This window comes from Dermacentor albipictus, chromosome 2, assembly GCF_038994185.2.
Source record: "Dermacentor albipictus isolate Rhodes 1998 colony chromosome 2, USDA_Dalb.pri_finalv2, whole genome shotgun sequence".
NCBI lineage: Eukaryota > Metazoa > Arthropoda > Arachnida > Ixodida > Ixodidae > Dermacentor > Dermacentor albipictus.
The window spans coordinates 160526802-160547372 of record NC_091822.1 but is presented as its reverse complement, the minus strand read 5'-3'; the positions used below and the strand labels follow the sequence as shown (position 1 = coordinate 160547372).

At 44.8% G+C, this 20571-nt stretch overlaps 1 protein-coding gene and 1 non-coding gene across 2 annotated transcripts; one reads left to right on the top strand and one right to left on the bottom strand.

The window, feature by feature from the left end:
• Positions 1 to 2433: 2433 nt before the first annotated feature.
• On the top strand, positions 2434 to 2505 carry TRNAT-CGU (transfer RNA threonine (anticodon CGU)). Its single transcript has one exon. It is a non-coding gene; the product is annotated as a tRNA-Thr (tRNA).
• Positions 2506 to 7186: 4681 nt separating this feature from the next.
• On the bottom strand, positions 7187 to 16102 carry LOC139056190 (uncharacterized). The gene is made up of 5 exons (XM_070534203.1): positions 15533 to 16102; positions 14294 to 14750; positions 12575 to 12634; positions 8839 to 8913; positions 7187 to 8269 (listed from the first exon to the last, which is right to left on the bottom strand). Exons 1-5 carry the CDS (start codon positions 15695 to 15697, stop codon positions 7791 to 7793), a joined length of 1236 nt encoding a protein of 411 aa, XP_070390304.1. The 5' UTR covers positions 15698 to 16102; the 3' UTR covers positions 7187 to 7790.
• Between the last annotated feature and the right edge of the window lie 4469 nt (positions 16103 to 20571).

Below are 20571 nucleotides of genomic sequence, written 5' to 3'. Positions count from 1 at the left end.
CGGACCCACGCGTCGCACGCAAACACGCAACAAGCACCCCCCCGGCAAGCGCGTTATACGACTCGCACGCGCGTGCCTTTTACCGGCGAGGAAGGGAGGCGCGGAAGGGTGCCACAAAAGACCCTTTTCACGGTTCCGTCACCTTTTTTTTTTCCACGACGATGGCGCTGTTACGTAATCCGGCCATAACACGGTCGCCGGAAGCTCGCGAAAGTATTATGCACGCGCACGGCGCCACACGAAAGGGTGCGGCTGGCGGACGCCGTTGCGAAGTGTGTGTGCACTACATACGTCGATCACTGACCCCGCAACACCAGCAATCCACCGTGCCTGGATATAACGGGATCGCCGTTCGCCCCGGCCGACCGTACCACGCCATCACCGAACAGCGCGCGGTCAGAGAGGGCTTAGTAGTTCGCATGCGAACTTTGCAAGCGAACGTTATTGAGCGAGAGGGAGGAGGAAGTGTGTGCGAAAAGAAGCGTTTCCTTTCCTTGGCGTTTTGTCCGGGGCGGCATCGCGGCGCTAATCCTTTTGAGAAAGTGCCTACGTACGGGTCGTTAAGCCAAAAGTAGGATATATGCATTCGCGGTTGGAACATCCTTTCGTTGAACTGCGCGTTCCTTTTCTTGGTATATGTAGCCGTGTTTTGCAGCAAGAGATAAGTTTGTGCGTAGCTCGAAAGTCGATTGCGAACGCAAATGGGCGCCCAGACACTGGAGAGCACTTTCAAACATTTGCGCGCATTTGGGCTCGTGACGTTGTTCGCTAAAACGTCACATGACCGATGTGGGACAGCTTTAGTATAGTTAGTATAGTGTATCACCAGTAAACAAGGGGAGTAAGTACTAAATACACTTCGTGACTGTATTGGAGTCGGTGGACACAGCTGTATTGAATTCCGCGTATCAATCATAAAGCACGTCCTACTTATGCCACAGTGAACAGTCCACAGTCCTACTTATCGCCACGTTCTTGGTGCGATCGTGACGGTGTACATAATCCTAATCTCACACATTGTCGACTTTATATTCTTTAACGCTGCTCCATTTGTTCGCCTCTCCACCCTTCACTCATTGCGATAGCTTCTGCTTCTCCTGCGCGCCCTTAGGTTATGCGGGTACTCGCTTTACACGTTGCTTCTATTATGAGCTTCGAATAACAGAAGCCCCAGCGAAGGCTGCATTCTATTCAGGCCGTGCAAACATTTGTCTCGCAACTCTGCTCAAGTTCGACGACCGACTTCAGCTGGAAGAGATAGTCGTTAACACATACGTGACTCGTAGTACCATCAGAGGATCGTGAATTAACGCATTACTGTGCTTTTTGCAATTAACCGGAGCCAGCGAACGTATAATTACTAATTATTTCTCTCTCTCTCTCACTCTCTCTCTCCTTCCCTCCTTCCTTCCTTCTTTCCTTCCTTCTCTCAATCCCGACTTTCCCCAACCCCCCTGCGGGGCAGCAAATCAGAAACTTGCGCCTTGTTAACCCTCCTGCCTTTTCTATTTCTTCGCCTGCGGTTTAAGCCAGGACAAGGAGGTTCGAGCATCGTCTTGAGTTGTCGGATAACTCGCACCTTCACCAAGAAAATGGCACGAATGAGAGGCGTTCATTTACAGGTGGTATAGGCGCGAGGATGACCGTCCAGGAGGACAGCCACCACGGAATGTGCTGCCGACGCCCCAGATTCGTCGTTCTTCCCTTCTTCGTCTTGCAGCAACCGCCATACTGTTACGACAAAATTGTAAGTGATATATCGAGTACCACTTGCGGAATTGGGTTTGGGGAAAGAAAATCGGACTGCGGAGCTCCATATACAGTCGAGCGCCGCTATACAACGACATGGCCTGTATAACGAAGGGATAATTATGTCCCAGATCTGTTGTGAGCTGTGCGGTGCGCTATTTTTACAGCGAATTCATGACCTCTATAACGAATGATTTCGAAGGCCTCGACTGTCTTTTCTACGTTAGTCCATGGTCGGACCCGGTGTTCGAACGAATTGACCCGGAATAACCATTAGTCCTTCTCATTCCCACACGAGGCCAGAACGCAGAGACAAATGCATAGGAACTACGACGACGTACGTGTGTGTGTGTGTGTGTGTGTGTGTGTGTGTGTGTGTGTGTGTGTGTGTGTGTGTGTGTGTGTGTGTGTGTGTGTGTGTGTGTGTGTGGGTGTGTGTGTTTGTTTAGCATATCAGAAGAAGCCAACAAACATTGACACCAAGGACAACATAGGGGAAATTACTTGTACTTACTAAATTAATTAAAGCAACGATAAATTCATGGCAATCAAAGTGGATGAAAGTGGAGCATGCGTGGATTTATTGACATCCGCTGCCAAAGTATGTGAGTGGTGGCGCTGGCTAACACTCCCAGGGTCCTAGTAGGAAACAGAAATACCCAAGAAAGTGAAAGGGTAAACGCCGCCGCGGTAGCTCAATTGGTAGAGCATCGCGCGCGTAATGCGAAGACGTGGGATCGTTCCCCACCTGCGGCAAGTTGTTTTCGAACCACTTTGATTTCCATTAATTTATCATTTCTTTTATTCATGTTGTAAGTGCAAGTAATTTCCACCACGTTGTCATTGGTGTCAATGTTTGTTGGGTTCTTATGATGCTTAATAAAAATCGGGTCCCTCGGTTATACCATAGTATTCTCTTCTGCATATATATATGCAGAAGAGAATACTATATATATATATATATATATATATATATATATATATATATATATATATATATATATATATATATATATATACCTGAATGAAAGGATAGAATATTTCTGTTCATCTACCATCTTGAGAGTCAGTATCTTCTTATGCCTCCAACGCCCTCGTTTGCTACGTAGCAAAGAATATTTCGGTGCGACTGAACCGATAAATAGCTCGGCCAGTTGGCGCGATACACAGCAGCGCGAAATTAGCATGGTGCCGCACAAAGGAAGGCGACATAAAGGTGACAAGGGGAAGCGACTCCCGCTAGGTCCAAAGGGCGGGGCCCGCACAGAGAAGCCGAAAGTAGCTCTCCCCAACGAAAGCGAGTCGCGCATTGAAAGGGAAAACAGGGCATTGTTGCCCAACGCCCAACAAGATTAGCGCCATTTGCCTCCACCCCCCCCCCCCCCCCTTCTCCGCACCTCCTCCACCACCACCTTAGTCTTTTCTGCTGCATACAGCACCCCCGTGTATGCACTCGGGAGCTTATAAATAACTTATCGCGCGACAGGGCACAATACGTAACACCTCGGGCCTTACACAATGGACGCATAGTTCTTCCTCTGCGGGCAGAGTAAACAGCGGGCAATGTACTGCTACGTATGTCGGTTGCCATATACGTTCGAGAAAATGAAAGCGCAGCTAGCGCGTATCTGCATAGGTGTGCGTGTATACGCGTAAGCGGTGACGTACGCCTTCCGGAACAAGATTCGGGACAAGGTGGCCCCATATGTATGTGTATGTAGGCGATAAATCTCGACAGTGGGACAGAGACGGAGGCGAGTTAAGCGCGCAACAAGGCGTATGTTGTTGCGAAGTTTACGTCTCCGGATGCATGACGTAAACAGGACCTCGTAACAATTCGGCGACATCCCCCGTCGGCCCCGTCTTATATTGCGCTTCCGGAGGCCGGAAACGAAAGGACGATTTACGAGACTACATAGAGCGTCATAAGCGTCCTTCCGCGAGTCCACCGTTAAGAGTGACCTATTACGCGATTGTGTTACGCGTTAGCAGCACTGCACACATCGCAACATTAGTGTATCCGGAGGGAACGGAGTGCACGCTGGTAAGGCCTGCACTGGTATACGACTACGAACCCTCGACCTCGACTCCCGTATACTTTCGAGACTCCCGTGTACGTACGCCTTTCTTGTTTCAGTCCTTCATGGAGATTTCCTTTACGCCACACTTAAGCCTTCCTTATGGATTTCTGTAAGGTAGAGGGTGACGGCATAAATGAGCACGGAGCTGTGCTGGTAAATCACGCCTACGCGATAACAATGTTAGCGTGCAAGGAGCGATGACAAGCTCGAAAAGACGCCAAGAACATGGGACGGGTTTGCGACGCGGGCCTGAAGTTTTCGCACCTACTCGCCGGCCCATCACGGAATTTCATAGCGTCTACTCGAGTCTCGCTAATTGTTTGTCGATAAAGGGGGACTGATCCCCTTAATTGATAAACAATTAGTAAACAATACATTGCATTCGAGCCAAACATTCCAAGTACGAACTTTCAGGAACATTTTTCTCGCACCGTAACGGGTAAAAAATAATGGAAGTCGCTTTGAAATCTAGACGTCAAACTGACAGCCACGGACGTAACGGCATGAAATGAAAGAAAAAAAAACGAAAAGAGGGCCGAATCGGACTTCTGATTTTCTCCGGCAAGAATTGTTCTCCTTCGCCAAGAATAAATTAAAGATACAGCTTTGCTAGAGTACTTGACCGATTCCCAATGGTTTTCAGTAAGCTCTCAGCAGGCACATACGAAGGTGCTTCCTTACGACCGTTTTACCTTTTCTGTCTTATACGTTTATGTTACGGTCGTTACCAAACTTGACTGGACCTGCCACGGCGGCTATGTCATTCAGCGATTGCCAGACCAAGCGCCGGCGGTCCCTCGCCGCCCGACAAAACAAGAAATGCATAACAAAATTAATCCTATTGAGCGACATTTTCCTATCGGTGGCGTGTTAGCTTCGAGAGGGATGCTCCGATTGAAATGGTTCCACATTGAGAACCCGTCAGCCCTGGCCAACGACGCGGGCCAGCTCACAGGAACTAGCACAAAGTGGTTACTTTTCGCTTTGGGAGTATAGACACCAAGAAACTTCAAAGACTCAACTACATACCGCTAGTTGGTGTGAACACCTCGATCGAAAGCAACCTTTCATCACTTCGATGCAACGGCTACCGGCACGAAGTTTTGCCGAAGGTGCGCTTCGCGCGTACGCACGACAGTGCTGCGGAAAAGTGCCCTTTGCGGGGGCATTGCGCAGCCGTAACATCCAGTATTACGGGCACAGCGCGTCGGTTTCAACAGAAACCCCTCCCCCCTCATCTGGTAGGGAAAAGAGAAATACAAATGCATTTAACATGAGAGAGAAGGAAGCAGCAATATTACAGTACTGAATCAAAAGTGACAATCAATCAAGATACATTACTAGTTGAGAAACTAAGAGGATGTTGAGATGACTGTTGCCGAAAGCATTGCAACCGTACGCACTCGAAAACGGGCCGCGAACCCTTTCTGTTGAGCATTCATTCGCGGCTGACGCCCAAGAGTCTGACAGCGCGCACCCCCATCTCTTTCTCTCTTCTGGCTGCTACAGGAAACAACTCAGAATGACACTTAATCTTGTAGAGCATTTACTTCGTCCACACGCCTGGCGTGCGACTGTGCTCATTATACCGAACAAAAAGTTGTGGTTGGCGATGTCTAACGTTCCAAAACAAAATAGTGGAATTTGACGGACATCTTGGTGGTGGGCTCCGGATTGCTTTTGACAACCTACCCAAAGTTCGTTACACGAGTGTTTCTGCATTGGCTGATTCGGCTGATGAGTTGCGAGGCCAAGCTCCCAGGAACCCCGCTTCTGTAGGAGGCCGATCATCCAGTCTGCTCAAGGCACACAGGAGAGTGACGTTTGTGGAAGCGGGAACAGTGGCAGTGGAGATAACCGCTTCTGGTCCAAGTTACAAAGATGGTCATTCCGACAACTAGCATTTCTTGCAAGTGCCTCTACCCAGGTCAAAGTTAGGAAACACATCATGCCAGGAAAAGCATGTTGTGTTATCGATATCTTGGCGTGTCTAACCTCTGATCTAACTTGGGAAAACATACAACGTAATAATGAATAATGCAAATTGAGTGTTAGATTATCTCGCTAAAATGGCGTCTAAACCCTTGTCTATTCCAAACTGGAATACGCCGCTGCTAATTGGGGCCTTAACCACAATAACTTAAATAATGCTCTTGAACTAGTTCAGATTAATGACACTAATCTTATCGCAGCTAACTACTGTCACACAGCATAACATAGATGAAATACGGCTGATTACTGTCCCATTTATCACTTTATTACTGTCATTTATCACTACGCAGCAAAGTTTTTTGTTTATGCATGTTTCATAAAATCCACTATCTGCATTTCTTACATGCAGAACTCATCCCTGCATCTACATACCATTCATTACTAGTTGAACACATTAACAGTTGGGTATGGGTCTTATCACAACACCTTTTTGGAGTCTTAAATTCAGCACAGATCACGGGATTGGAACCACCTACCCGCTAACATAGTTTCTATCACGGATTATTGCTTGTGTAGACAATCTGTTTGCTGTTTTTTAAATTGCAATTCTACCACGACCATGCCTTTCTTTTGTGCTCTGCAGGTGCATTCTACCTTTGATTTGTTCGTTTTACGACTAATTTCTTTTCCTTTTCAATTTCCCTTTTCGATTAGATTTCTATGGGTCCCCTTGCTCATACTGCCATTGTATAACTTACCATGTCTTTGCAAATGTTAATCTGTAAGCCACTTCCCTCTACAATAAAAATGCCTTTTGTATTTGAGGGCACACGGAATAAATAAATGAATAAATAAATAAATAAAACATGTGCGGCACCGTATCCCTGCATGTTTCCATGATATGAACAGCTACTCACAAATATTCATCATTACAGCATTATGTCTAATAAGAAAATTTTTATGGAAAACAGCTAATGCAAATGGGAGATTGGTGCGAAATTACTGCTGTATCACAAATCAGTGCTTTAACAGAGCTGTTTTATGAGGAAGGTGCACCTAACTTAACATGCCTTTCCAGTTTGCAGGCACATGCGAATTCACTTCAACTTAATTCTTACAATAAACTAGCCTTCTTAAAATTGCTCCACTTCCCTCCCCATCCTTCAGGTGCCTTTGAACATACAAGTAAAAAATGAAATGAAAGTTAATAGGAAAGCCTTGCATGTGTACTTCAGGCTAAGAGGTTTCAATAGATCATGATACAAGAGACCGTTCTTGCAAGAGAATGTTCTGAATTTGATATAGGAAGTTTTATAGCCAGTCACAACCTTTTGAGAATTGTACCATTAGACTTTTGAGTAAATTAGCAGACTTGTCATGATCACTTAATAAGTGCCATAATAATAATGAACATGACGAAAGGAGACCTACAAAAATGTTTTTATTTGTAAAAAGGTGCGTATTTACGAGTGAGCACTCCTTCTTTCTCCATAAGAAAGATATCTTTCTGCACACGGGGCAAACTATGTTATCTGTGTTTTTTTCAACTATCAATATGTGCCATATGAATATTAAAAACAATCTGGAACTTGTAAGTCGACCCTTTTTATGTTTCCATCATGTCCCTCATGTTGTGCAGTGTGGGATATCATGAACAGCGAATTACAGCCTGAATTTGTGCTGTAGGCCTGTCGTGACTGAACAATACCCAGTAAGACAACTTCAGCCACTACTGTTGCCATCTGCCTCACAACGTATACATTCAAATAACATTCCACGAATGCTTTGCAGACTTATATGAAGTGCAATGTGGTTCACAACAGCTGTGGAGTTAAAACAATATGTTGCAGGCACTTAGTAGAATTTAGTAGAATGATATTAAGATGAGGACTCTAGCTGCTTTCCATGGCACTAATTAACATAATACACTGCTTTCTTTTCTTAACCACAAATCTCCTAGTAACCTTTTCTTCATATAGAATAAGACATATGGCTCTTAGAAAGATGGCGCAATATGACACAAAGCCTTCAATCATCCTCTTCCGATACTGTGATTTCATCAAAAAAACATTCTTGCTCGTCATCAGCTGCCTCCGTGAACTCGTCAGAAAGAGAATCTTGCTCTCCATCGGCTGCCTCCATTAACTCGTCAGAAAGGCACTCTTGCTCTCCATCAGCTGCTCTCATACGTCTCACAAGCTGTTGTAATGTCCTCTGTGCAGGCAGTGGTACCACGTATGACTTTACGTAGTCATACACACGGCCCCCACACATCACTTTGAGCTGCAGGGCCTTCTGTATTGTCTCCCTGGACCAGGAGCTTCCCCTCATGGTCCCCTTCTCAAGCGCTCTCACTTGGTCGTCGACCAAAATACGCTTCAAAGAACGACGCAGCTCGTCCCTCTCCATCTCGGCCTTCCGGCGTCTCTTGCGCTCCAAGTCAAGCCTCCGCTCTAGTTCCTTCTCCCTCTCAGTCTTGGGGGGCTTCTTAGGCAGGAAAGGGGACACTGTGAAAGGAACAGATCCTGTGAGTCGCGTATTGAGAATTCTTTTAAATTTACGAATCTGCTAACTCTGGGGTGCTACAAGCTTGTAGTGTTGTGGTCACAGCACCCAGCCTTTAGAGTTTGACACTTGCCTTATTGAGACATGCCAAACAGTGACCAAATATTTGATAATGACATAACAGACTTAATTTCTGAATATTTTTACCGCAAAGTCTGTTTACAATAATGGTTTTCATATGACTACTTTCAATCTGACTTCACTAGGGTGGAGAAACATGAAAGCAAATGATAACGATGTGCATATAAAGAAACGGCCTCCTATTAGACTGTCATGCTTGATTCAGTAGCAGGTAAACACGATATCTGCTGGTATATTAATGGAATTCTCCATCATTTCTACTACCCTAAATAAAGGTCTAGACAATATTGCTTGAGTAAGCAACGGTGAAATGATGAGAAATATCATGTTGCTAAATTAACACCATGTGATGCATAGTTCTCAGAAATTAATGACGATTTGTTTGTATGCTCTGCAGTCTAAGTGCAACATGTACTACAAGTACATTTACCTGTGGATGGCTGAGAGCAAACTGGCACTGCTTGCTTCTGTGGCTCGACGGTGGGTAACAAAGATGAAGCAGGTACTGAAAAATGTGGGGAAAACCAAATTAGTATACTCACATGAAAGGAAAATGTTCACATGTTCTGCAGTTTTACTCTTTTGTTACCATGGGAAAATGACGATTTTTCAGGTGTCTAAGAAAAATATTGCTTGACACCATAGACAATGACTTGGCATATAATGCAGAATTATAAAATTGCAGAACACTATTTGGTGCTTCCAAATAGATACAGTGCAAGAAAGAAAACCTTCACTGAATAATTACAGAAATTTGCACAGCTGACATTTTTGTAGCCACCTTAAATGTGTAAAAAATTGAGATAAAAAAACTTTCCAAGAAATATGGATTATATGTTTCAAAAACTCTTGCCTAAAATTATCCCACACAAAACTGTTCTCTGAGTAAACCATACAACAATGCTCATTTTTCTGTGGCTGAGAGACTCAGTTTCTTTAGGCAAACAAAGGTTGTGCATTTCTGGCAGCAGTTAATCGTTCCTTACTAGACTTTGTGCTTCACATCTTGAGTATCACCTGTTCTACATTTTGTATTGGTGCCAAAGTTCTGGTGCTGGTTTTCCAGTGGGAAGGTCTTTGCAATCTTTTCTGCGGAGCCCCAGCTGCTGCTGAACGAGCTCAATTCTGAACTGAAACTGTCTCAAACAATGCGAAAATACAATTTCTGCACGTTGGATGCGTAGCAGATGCTTTGAAGTGTGCTTAAGAGGAAAAAAATTCGTGGGGCCGCAACAGTCAAATGGGGATGGATTACCAGCGATGCTCTTTAGGCTGAATACATTATGAAATCATACATTTTCGCCAAACGGCCCCACACTACGCCTTCCACAAGCGCCGCCGCGGTCACCGCACCTCCCACGCATCTGCCGCAACCGTTGCTGCAGCCGCGCCGGCAGCTCCGACGCGCGCGCCACACACTTTCCACCTCTCGTTATTCGTCAAACAGGCTCTAAAACAAATAAAGCGCACGAAGACCAATTTGCTACAGTAAGTTCACTTTCACACACACACACACACACACACACACACACACACACACACACACACACACACACACACACACACACACACACATATATATATATATATATATATATAGCTGCAGATAAATTTTTCAGGCCACCTTTCAAACGTAAAGAACTTGAGCGATGCTACAAGGTAAACAGAACAAGTGTTTCAACAGTTTCGACCGGTGGGCCGCATTTCATCAGGGGCTTTCGGTCCTTTTTGACTTACTGCTGGCGCTTGGATACCGTAGTCGACACGTTAATCTGCCGTAATCAGGAGCCGCAGATTTTTCTAAGAGGCACGAATTTTCGCCAGAATTAGCATACCTCAGTTTAACAAATTTTGCACGAATATCACTTTTTGCCACAGAAATAGAACCGAAACCTACTCTTAAAGGGCCCCTTCCCTCATCAGGCCTGGCCATTTTCAGCTTGACAAGCGCCGCGCATACTATGCGCGCTAACGATCGTGTCTGCTAAGTATTAAATTGCTATGCGTCGCGGGAAGAGCTGAAATTTCAAACCGGGCGCCGTTTGCCCTTCTCGGAGCGGGCACCGCGCTCCCAGCCGCAGAGTCGACGCATATCTCGCAAGTGCGTCTACGTACATGGCAGTGCTGTGACGTCGCTCGTAGTTACACGTGACTTTGAGAATTATTCAAGGGAACATCTGTTATTTGTATAATCCGGTGCTTCAATAGACGAATTAAAGTTTCGAGCAATATCGAACACACAAACCGAATGACCGTGTGTGTTTGTTTTACTTCGCACCGCAGCAAGAGATGTACTTCCGTTTCGTCTGCTTGTTCCCACGTCGCGCAGACTACGAAACTATGCCATTTTCTATATTGTTCCTGTGCGCGATCATGCTCTGTTATCTGCTTGTGTCTACCTCAGAATTCGTGTAGCACTGACTTATACAGCCAGTTTGGTGTTCTCGTGCACAGCGCGCAAAAATCGTGCGCTGCGCGAAACGAGAAAAAGGCAACAGCTCGCGCTCGGCGCCATCAGCGGAAGTTCGCCGCGAAGCAAAAAAGCGAGGGGTAAAAAAATGAAGGCGGGGCCCATGACGTATGCGTTACGCGACCATCGAGCTCGGGCAAGTGGAGAGAGTATCTTGGCAGTGCCGCTCGCCTCCTGAAATCATGGGTTCGCGGCACTGAAATATCTTTATCTCGGCTATTAATCGATTTGAAAAATTCTTGCGGCAGAACGCTCCCTAGAGGGCACGTAACAACTTCCAGCGCATAACGGAAATTTGCCATGTGGCGTGGTGAGGGGCCCTTTAAAGCCCTTTTCATTATCGACAGAACAGCAATAAGTACCTCAGAAAGAATATTGTGCTGAAAACGGTGATTGAAATCTCTTATTGATTTGAATAGGCTTGGTAATGAAAACGTTAACAGAAATTCCAACAAAAAATTTGGTTCTGGGGTCTTACATGCAAAAATCCCGAGATAATATTGAGGCGCATGCTATAGTGAGGCACTCTTGATCAATTTTGACTGCCTGAGGTTCTTAAAACATGCACAAAATGCACAGTACACAAAGACGTACGTTTAGTATTTAAATGAAATTAAAATTAGAATACTAAAGCAATGACATTCCACCAGAATAAAACAATGCAAGTTACAGCATGAAGGTTAACTGGTGTAATTAGTACACTAAAAATTTCAGGAGATCTACACCACTCACACATCGCAGACAGCAAACAGCTGCTGGTATTAATGCGATTAACATCCTTTGGAATTTTACAGACTTTAAGGGGGTTTTATATGTAACCGTTTTCCAACGTAACCACCTATAACAGTAGCCAACTTCTGCAACATGATAGTCCATGGTCTAATGGGTACAGCATTGGGCTGCTGTGCTGAGATTGCTGTGAGCTTGGTATCAAACAAACTGTTGAACCAACATGGGTCACTGAGTAATGTGTTGCTCTTCAATGAACCTCTTTCACACTAACTTGGGTCACTTAATATGTGCCACTGGCTGTGTGCTGTTCTTCAGTTAACCATTTTGATTCCACCTTGGGTCACTAGGTATGCGCCAATGGGTATCCCGCCACTCTTCAATGACAAAAACAAATCATTAAAACAAACTATATTCACACACGTGCCTCACGTGAACTTTGCAGCGCAGCTACTGCATGGCACCGCATGTTCAGCGGGAAGCTTGAGAGAGGAACCCAGCTGCATACATGCCTCATGCATAACAAGTATTTGTAGTGGCGATACGGTACACTTAATAACTTCAATGCTCATCACATTAACATCAGCATTCATTGTGGCATTGGTTCTGCTGTAATGTTTTATTGAACTTCTTTCCTCTTACTGCTGATATGTGACAGCAATGTTGTCACAAACCTGGGTGCACACCGTGATGTGACATTGCTTTGTGTTTGCCATCAGTAAAGGAGGTGACTGCCTCTTCATGAGGAGCTTTTTAGGCACGGAATGGAAGCAGGCAAGATTGGTGCCAAAGGATGCTCTTTCAAGAGGCTACAGTAAAGCGAAATTTAGTTGAGTAGCATACAAAGTACTATTATACAGATACTGATGTATTGTGTGGTGTAGCCGACTATTCCTCATGTTCATCTCAGCTACTACCATTCTGAAGAAACAGCCAGAATGTTTTGGTTGCCGGCCAGTTTACTCACCAGCAACATGTGATGTCAACTTGTATGCTCCAAGGTTAGGGATTAAATATGTCACGGAATCTGAAAAATGGGGAAGTGAACCTGAGCCTACAACTTTGAACACAAAACAGTACACTTACAAGATGCGTGAAAATCAAAACAGATAGCAAAACACATTACACAATAAGATGCATACAGGTCACATTGCAACTGCAATATGCTTTTTGTAAACATGTTTGTTGGCTTCTGTTTCAATGCATTAACCAGAAAATATGTTAGTCTCTTGTTTTTGTTCTGGTGATTATAATGCTGCAATCCATACTTCTCAAAAGCCAGAGCTATAGCCATAACATGCAACAGTTAATTTATCCATCAAGAATAGACATCATGCTTTCATGCATTTATGTGAAGAATAAACGTGGCTTGCATATCTGCCCTGCTCCAAAGTCACTGAATTTTATGCGTAAAATATGTGTTCCAGACATCAAGTTATTGCTGTGCTACATGAATGAGTAAAACTATATTTCACCGAAATTGGGTACCTTTTTTCTGAAAATTTGTTACCTATGTCAATTTTGGTATCCTTACACAAACGATCTAAAACAAAATGTGACATCAGTTGTCTTTGTTAACCCAATACATACGTGGCACATTTAACAAACAGCTCAGACACAGCACTTACAAAAGACGACAACGCAATGCCCGTGTTCTCGTCTTCTGTAAGTCCTGTTTGCACTGTTTGTTCAATATGTTGATGTTAACCAGTTAGCCCAAATCAGCACTCTTGTACAGCATATGCAGCAGCCTCATAAAAAAAGCAAGCCAAATATTAGTAGACTTCAGCAAATTATTCTGGCTCTGAACTCCTGCACAGCACGATCAGTAGGATCTAACAGTGAACACTGACAGCATTTCAAGAACTTCTTATTCGTGATACATACAACATTGTCTTTAACTACAGCTTCAGCATAACCTATCTTGGCCTCTGAGAAACATACACGAACACCACCATTGTTGGAGCCTGTGTTGTGCACCAAAGCCTGAAGCAACTACGGAGAGCTCATTGGTTTGGGTGTTCAGCTATAAAATGCATGTTGCTGCCGATGTATGCATATGACCCCTAGTAGCAGTGATAAGCAAAGTATTGCCTTGCTTCACCGCATGGTAAGGGTGAAGCTGAAGATGAAGAGACAGCATGATAGAGAAGACAAACAGATATATTAGATTCGAGCTCTCAACTGTTGTCACAGTAAAATGTAACACCTTCTGAAGCTTTCTTATTTAGGTAGAATTTCACCAATCAAAAACATGCTGTCTGCTTTAACGATATTTGCTGCTTAAGTTAACATTCTGCATATATATACATACAGGCAGGATTAAATAGCATTTTTTGTTTTTGTTTGACAGGCTTGATTACAGATTCAGGTTCACATTGTTTCATTCTGCAATCCAGACGAGTGCGCCTAGCTGGCTTAGGTGGCGAGGACTATGAATGTTTGCTATGGGAGGAGCGTCGTCTGAACTGCATGTTCAGCACTTGGCCATAATTCACAGCTCTTGACTGTCCTTTGATGTGGCTGACTTTTTGTTTCCACAGTCTTAAATTTCCTATGTTGGGCGGCATAGGTACTAACTCTCTCCAAAATAAAGCAAGCAGCATGCAAATGAAGTGACACGTGCACTGCTGGAAATTCAGGTCACATTGAAATGCAGAATTAAGAAATGGTAACCGGCACGCACATGTAGGAGTTGGAGCACCAGTATCCTGAAGGAGAAGTGTAGTCTGGGCCTGCTGTTGCACAGGTGCGACAGTCACAGTCTGTAAGGGCGCCAGCAGTGTTGCACTTTGCACTGGCAAATTTGTACTCGGCGCAATGTTAGCGAGGGTCGCACTGCCACTGGATGATGTACAAGTGGTCTGGTTTGCACTGCCGTCTGATGGCCCATCATTCCCTGGTTCTGAGTCATCAGTGGAAAGCACCGTGCTATCGCTTCGTTGCGTTCTGTCACAGTGAGCTGCTTCATGAGGCTGCACAACTTGTTCTGTTTTAAGACTAGGCTGTGCACAATTGCTTGTTGGTTCGCTCTCGCTTGGTGCTTGTCCTTCAGACGGAAATATACTGGGTACAGCATTGTACTTCAATTTCCTTCTGCCTTTGGACTGGAAGCTTTCAAACTGATCATCTGTGAAGTGGTTCTGAAAAACAGAAGAGTTGAAGAATGTGTGACATTAGTACCGACACAAAATACGACAGACACACATAGGAAGGTGAAAACTTGAAGTGACCAAAAGTAGTCGAACAAGGGACGTTTTCGGAGTTTCAACATTGTGTCTTCGTCAGGGCAACATCATCTTTTCATTCACGTTGAGTTTGTTGGCTCTCGACAACCCTTCTTCAACCACTGATCACTAGTATCGAAACAGTATTTTCTAGCCTTGTTGAAAGCAGGGTACAAGCTTAACGCTTAAAAAAAAAAAAAGAGCCGTCAGAATGAGTTATTCTTTTAATAATTTCTCATGCTTCCTTTTTTTGAGACAATAAAGTTGCTTTATTTTCTTTGTCAATAGTGTAGCTACACAGAGTGCTGTTGTTATAAGCACCAAGGCTGTAATTAAAAAAAATTAAATTATGGGGTTTTACGTGCCAAAACCCCTTTCTGATTATGAGGCACGCCGTAGTGGAGGACTCCAGAATTTCGACCGCCTGGGGTTCTTTAATGTGCACCTAAATCTAAGCACGCGGGTCTCTTCGCATTTCGCCCCCATCGGAATGCGGCCGTCGTGAAGGCTGTAATGTTGCAGAGGCGGTACGCATATCTGCAAGTACCACCGTTTGTGAAGCTTTCACCAACAATCATTGAATCCTGCCGTGAAGTCGGCGTAATTTTAGGGCAGAGTGTATCAAGAAACTAACGAAAGTTGTCACTTCCACTGATAAGGCGTGCGTCACGCAACACGGTCGAGAAGAAAATGTATACCTCGCAAATCCGGGCACCTCTTGAGATCGGTCTATCGCGGCCCATACGCAAAAGCCACCGAAGACGACGACGACGTTCCAGCGCCGACTGGCCGAAAGGAATGGCATAGAACGGCTTCCCGCTTTCTGAGCGGTTCTTGCACCCGGGCACACTGCAGCCAGTCATTTTTCACGCGCTCATACCTTGAAGTCGCACATTTGCACAGTCGACACCACCAAGTTTCGCAGTTTATATACTGACGACCGGCCTTCAGCGACGCATCTAACTACTTCGAATCACAAACGTCAACACAGCCCTTACAAGAGACAGAACTGAGCTAACAACGCGTGTACGCGAACACTTCACATCGTAAAAACTGCAAAACGTGGTAAAACGCTAGCACAGTGGTTAACTGCACATGGCTTCAATCGTTCCAATCGAAGCCACACGAAACGCACTCACGAAATCTAGGCGAAGTAGCCTTTAACGTTAATAATGAGAAAAATGTTTCGATAAAAAGTCTAGTTATAGAACTGTCGAACTCCGTGTTTAGATTAAATACGGGTGAATATTGCTTTTTTTTTTTTTCTCCCACGTTGGTTGTCACCACAGTCACCACCAGTCTTCCACCATCAGTCACCATGCGCCACCTACAGTTATATATGAATATCATCGTGTTTCTGAGCGTCTGTGCTCTCTCTCACGAGATGGCGCCAGTTTCTTAACCTGGTCTGCAGCAGTAAGTTGCGGCAGAGTGAAGGATCGTAATTGTGGTGGTTCCAGCGGCCGTGTTCTAGGACACATTTTTTCGTGGACACTGAGCAACAATTCTTGTTCCCTGGTGGTGGTACAGTAATTCTATAAACTGATCCAGGCTCTTCAGGCCATGTTTTCATGTTTTTGAGTGTGGCTGGGTCTGTGCCATCACAGCCAGGCTGTGCGTGCACGGACTTCCTTGGGGAGGGGGGGCTCTCAAATGTGAACTTACCGGATTTCACGGCGCTGTAGGTCACAGATGTGAAGGTCCTCCACGCGACTGAAGCCTTTGTTCTGTATTGCAATTCTGCGAAAGTGTCGCAACCAAAATGTTACCAAGATTGCCTTCATTCTCTATCCTTCTTCCTGGACTGCGGTCAGGATCTATTCTAGTGTGTTCGAGCAACGCCTCTTATAACTATATTATAGGAGGCATTGGTTCGAGCTACGGTATGGAACACTGATTGACTTGTGGTTTTATTCATTTTTAGGAGTGCACAAATATTTGAAACTTTACTCCGAATAACAGATCGAACAGTTACTATTCGATTTGAAGACCGAATCAAATAGTCACTGTTCGTAAAGGCGAATATTTCTCGGATATATTTCAAAACGTCAACTGCATCCAATTAAACATAAATTTTGAGCAAGCGTACGGTAAGTTTTCACCTGGGCGGGCCTAGCTATTATAGACATAAAACATGAGAACTTGGGCAGCAGAGCAGGCTTCGTCGCTTAGGTAGCCGTAGTTTTTAGGCTACAACGATTATGCGCGTTTACTTAAAGAGTCCTGTGCATGTGAAAAGACTACTTGTTTGCTCGTAATCATCCATTTGCGCTTTTAATAAACAATGCTTCATAACATCCTATGCAATGAGGTAAACTTGATAACTTTAAGGCAACTAGGATGTGAGCATCGTTTTATACTAATCGTGATGACGGCTGTTAATTCTTCTAAATCTATTCGATGTTTGATTCGATTCACTTCAGGCATTATTCAATTCGCATTCGATTCAGTCTAAAAAAATCACTATTCACACATCCCTATTCATTTTATTATCATTTAGGGGTACACGGTTATTTGAAACTTTTGAATAATACGGGTGTCACACGACCACTTTCGATCGCGATCAAGCCCAATCCGGATCGAAATACTAGGCTCCGATTGGCTCCCTGTCGCAGCTTGCGCGAAGAAACCAACCGCGCCCGATAAATTCGATTCGGAGCTGGCTTGATCGGGATCCAAGGTGCGCCGTGTGACACCCGTATAAGAAACGGTCTCGAGTCAGAGACACTCGGACCGTGGCCGTCACTGGCACGAAAAGCGATTCGTGCACTATATTATACTACTTGAAGTGCACCGGCTTAAAAGAGCGCTTATAGTGTCCCCGTGCATCCTCCCACACGCACTCAGTGCTCATTCTCTCCCTCTTTATATTCTCCTTTCAACTCCCGAGTGGGATCAAATAATAATATGCGACGTGTGATGACTAGAATACCATGATCGCAAGTTGCTTCCGAACATCTCTTCAAACAAGTCGGACCGCAGGTCACTGAAAGTGATTGAAACTTGCATCATATTATGCTATCGAAGTTTGAGCGCAAAGCTTCATTCTTGTATTTTTAAATATAGACTCATATGGCATGCCTACAACGCCGAAAGCGCGATTGAGTGATAGGCGACTTGCCAAATAGTGCCCGCCCCGCCCCCTTTCGTATACAGTCGTGGCCGTACAACTTACTAGAAGATCTGGCTGGAAAGCAACGGTGATCTCCTCTGTTACCTGAGCTGCAACAAAGCTGGCCTGCAAACTAGAAGACACACGATAGTGCGCTGTGTTGTTTTTGTTTGGCCCAGTTTTTAGCGCTGTTCGTTTTTCCAAGTCATGTGGTTACAAGATATTCAGATCCCATAAATGCCAAACCTGTGTGAAGTCACTAAAGAAAACCCTGTCTTCAAAAGACAGGCTTTTTTCGCTCTCCACTGAAGCACATAACGCCTGTTTCCGGTTTTGTCTCAAAGGTATGCACAGGTGGCACGCATGACATGGCTTTTCATTGGGATAGAACGCAGAACTGGCACTCCACATACACCACACACAGCGTTCTTCTGTCTAGTACGACGCACAGTGCTGGAGCAATGGCACGTGAACGAAGGATTTAAGAGAAGGGGGTGGTGGTGCAAATGTCTTTGTTGAAAGCAAAATAAATAAATGTAGGATTAGGGGGAAGGGGTAAAATGTGAGGTGCAGGGTTCACAGTAGCACTTTGCGCGGACGCCCTTCGAGGTGAGGCCTGTGCCAGGTGCGGGCTTGAAACCCAGCTATCCGAATATAATCCAGCACAGATTTGAAAATTTTCTTTCTGTAGAGTGAGTCGACCCCTGCGGGACTGTCAACTGGTCTGTACAGACAAGTGCCTCAACAATGAACTCCTCTTCAACGAAATGACCTGTATAACGAATGAATGTTTCTGCTTCATTGTGAGCTGTGCGGTGCGTGGCATTTACAACGAAGTGACCTGTATAACGAATGATTTTGGAGGCCCCAAGCGCTTCGCTACGAAGGCGTTCGAGTTCGACTGTGGTGTCGAATGGTCTACTGGTCGACGTTGTCAGTCAACGTAAAACAATGTTGCGTTCTTTGACTTTAATCACGAGGATGGCTCAGTAGCCTACGATAATAATAATAATAGAAATAATGACTATGCAGCACGGACAATGCTTGACGAGACTCTGGCCTTAGAATATAGGTGCAGGGAAAATAAATATATCAGTCCATCTCTCGTCTCGTCGTGCAGTGACGGCAAGGATTACCTTCCGAGTGTATACTTCGACATTGTCGAACGGCATTTCACGGGCCTCGTAGCATTAACAAATAGAAAGCTAACCAATAAATGCCCCTGCAGCATTTCTCAGCAGATCTACCGGGAAGCTATCGCTTGTCTTTGACAATAATTTTCCGTTGATTTCTGCACAACATCATTAAATTTTTATTCCGACAACGCGTGTAACCATGCACCACTCGAAAATTCACAAGGGTGCCAACAAACTGCTTACTTGGTGCTAATGCTGAATTTGTGAATAACAGGAATTTGCCAGCCTCGATGCTATAGACAGTTACGTAAACTTCTTACATAAAAAAAAACTGCTTACGTTACGTAACATTCCCGCTGGCCACAAGCGTGAATTTTGTCCTTTACTCCTTCCGTACTTCATGTAATACACTCTAAAAACTAAGGGAGTGCCGGGCACTCCCTTTGAGGGAGTAGCGGCTTGTCCCATATTTCACTCTCTTTTCGAGAGTAGATCGACCCTCTTTGAGAGAGAGTAGGTCAACTCCTGTTGACAGAGTTTTGTTACTCCACCGCAAGGGATTGCTAGTACTCTTCTGCAGAGTGATAATACTCTTCCCACAGGGAGTGCTAGTACTCTTCCGCAGAGTGGTAATATTCTCACCGTAGGGGTAATGGCACTCCACCAGACCGAGTACTTCTACTCCCCCAAACAGAGTGCTAGTACTCTTCCCAATACCCTCTTAGCGAAGTCCTGGCCACGCATGCAGGCAGGAAATCAGATCAAATTAGGGTCGCTGATACACCGTTCCCTATAGGCGGCTCCTCAGACTCAGTGGCCCAATTCCAAGCGACCTTCAGAATAGGCGTGAGCAATGTTATGCAGAATTTTAAACTCATTTTTTCCTGGCTATTTGCTGCCTACCATGAGGCATGACTGCTCGGAATCGGCCTATGCGTCCCGAACGCCACTGCGGAGAAAAAAAAAAGCGAATTACCATTTAATCCGCAATTATCTTCGCACATTTCACAATCAGGAGACACATAATCTTATTAGAACACAATACCCGAGGGATTCACATAGTTATGGAAAACCACATTGCTCGACACATCACGTGTGATTCGAACCCGCGTACACTCGCATCTACACAATTCAAAGCAGACAACCTAACCATTACACCACAGCGCCACCACGCGCAGTCGTGTTGTTTTAGAGGTTATATATATAACAAATGTATTTGAGGAATCTGCTGCGGTGGGTGGAGTTTCTCTGCAGTGTGCTGTGCTGTTGTGTACTGAAATACGTTTGCGTTTGCATCATTTCCATTCCTTGCTACGACTAACGAAGGAATACAACGTAGACGATGACGTGAGAACTATTCATGGCTTGTCGTCACCCCAGGAAAATAACAAATGTGCCGTTCAGCTCATGATCGAGTGCTTTTCCAGTCCATGCATTATATGTTCTCCGAAAATACGCAGATACAAAGTATCGTGCCAACCATCCACGT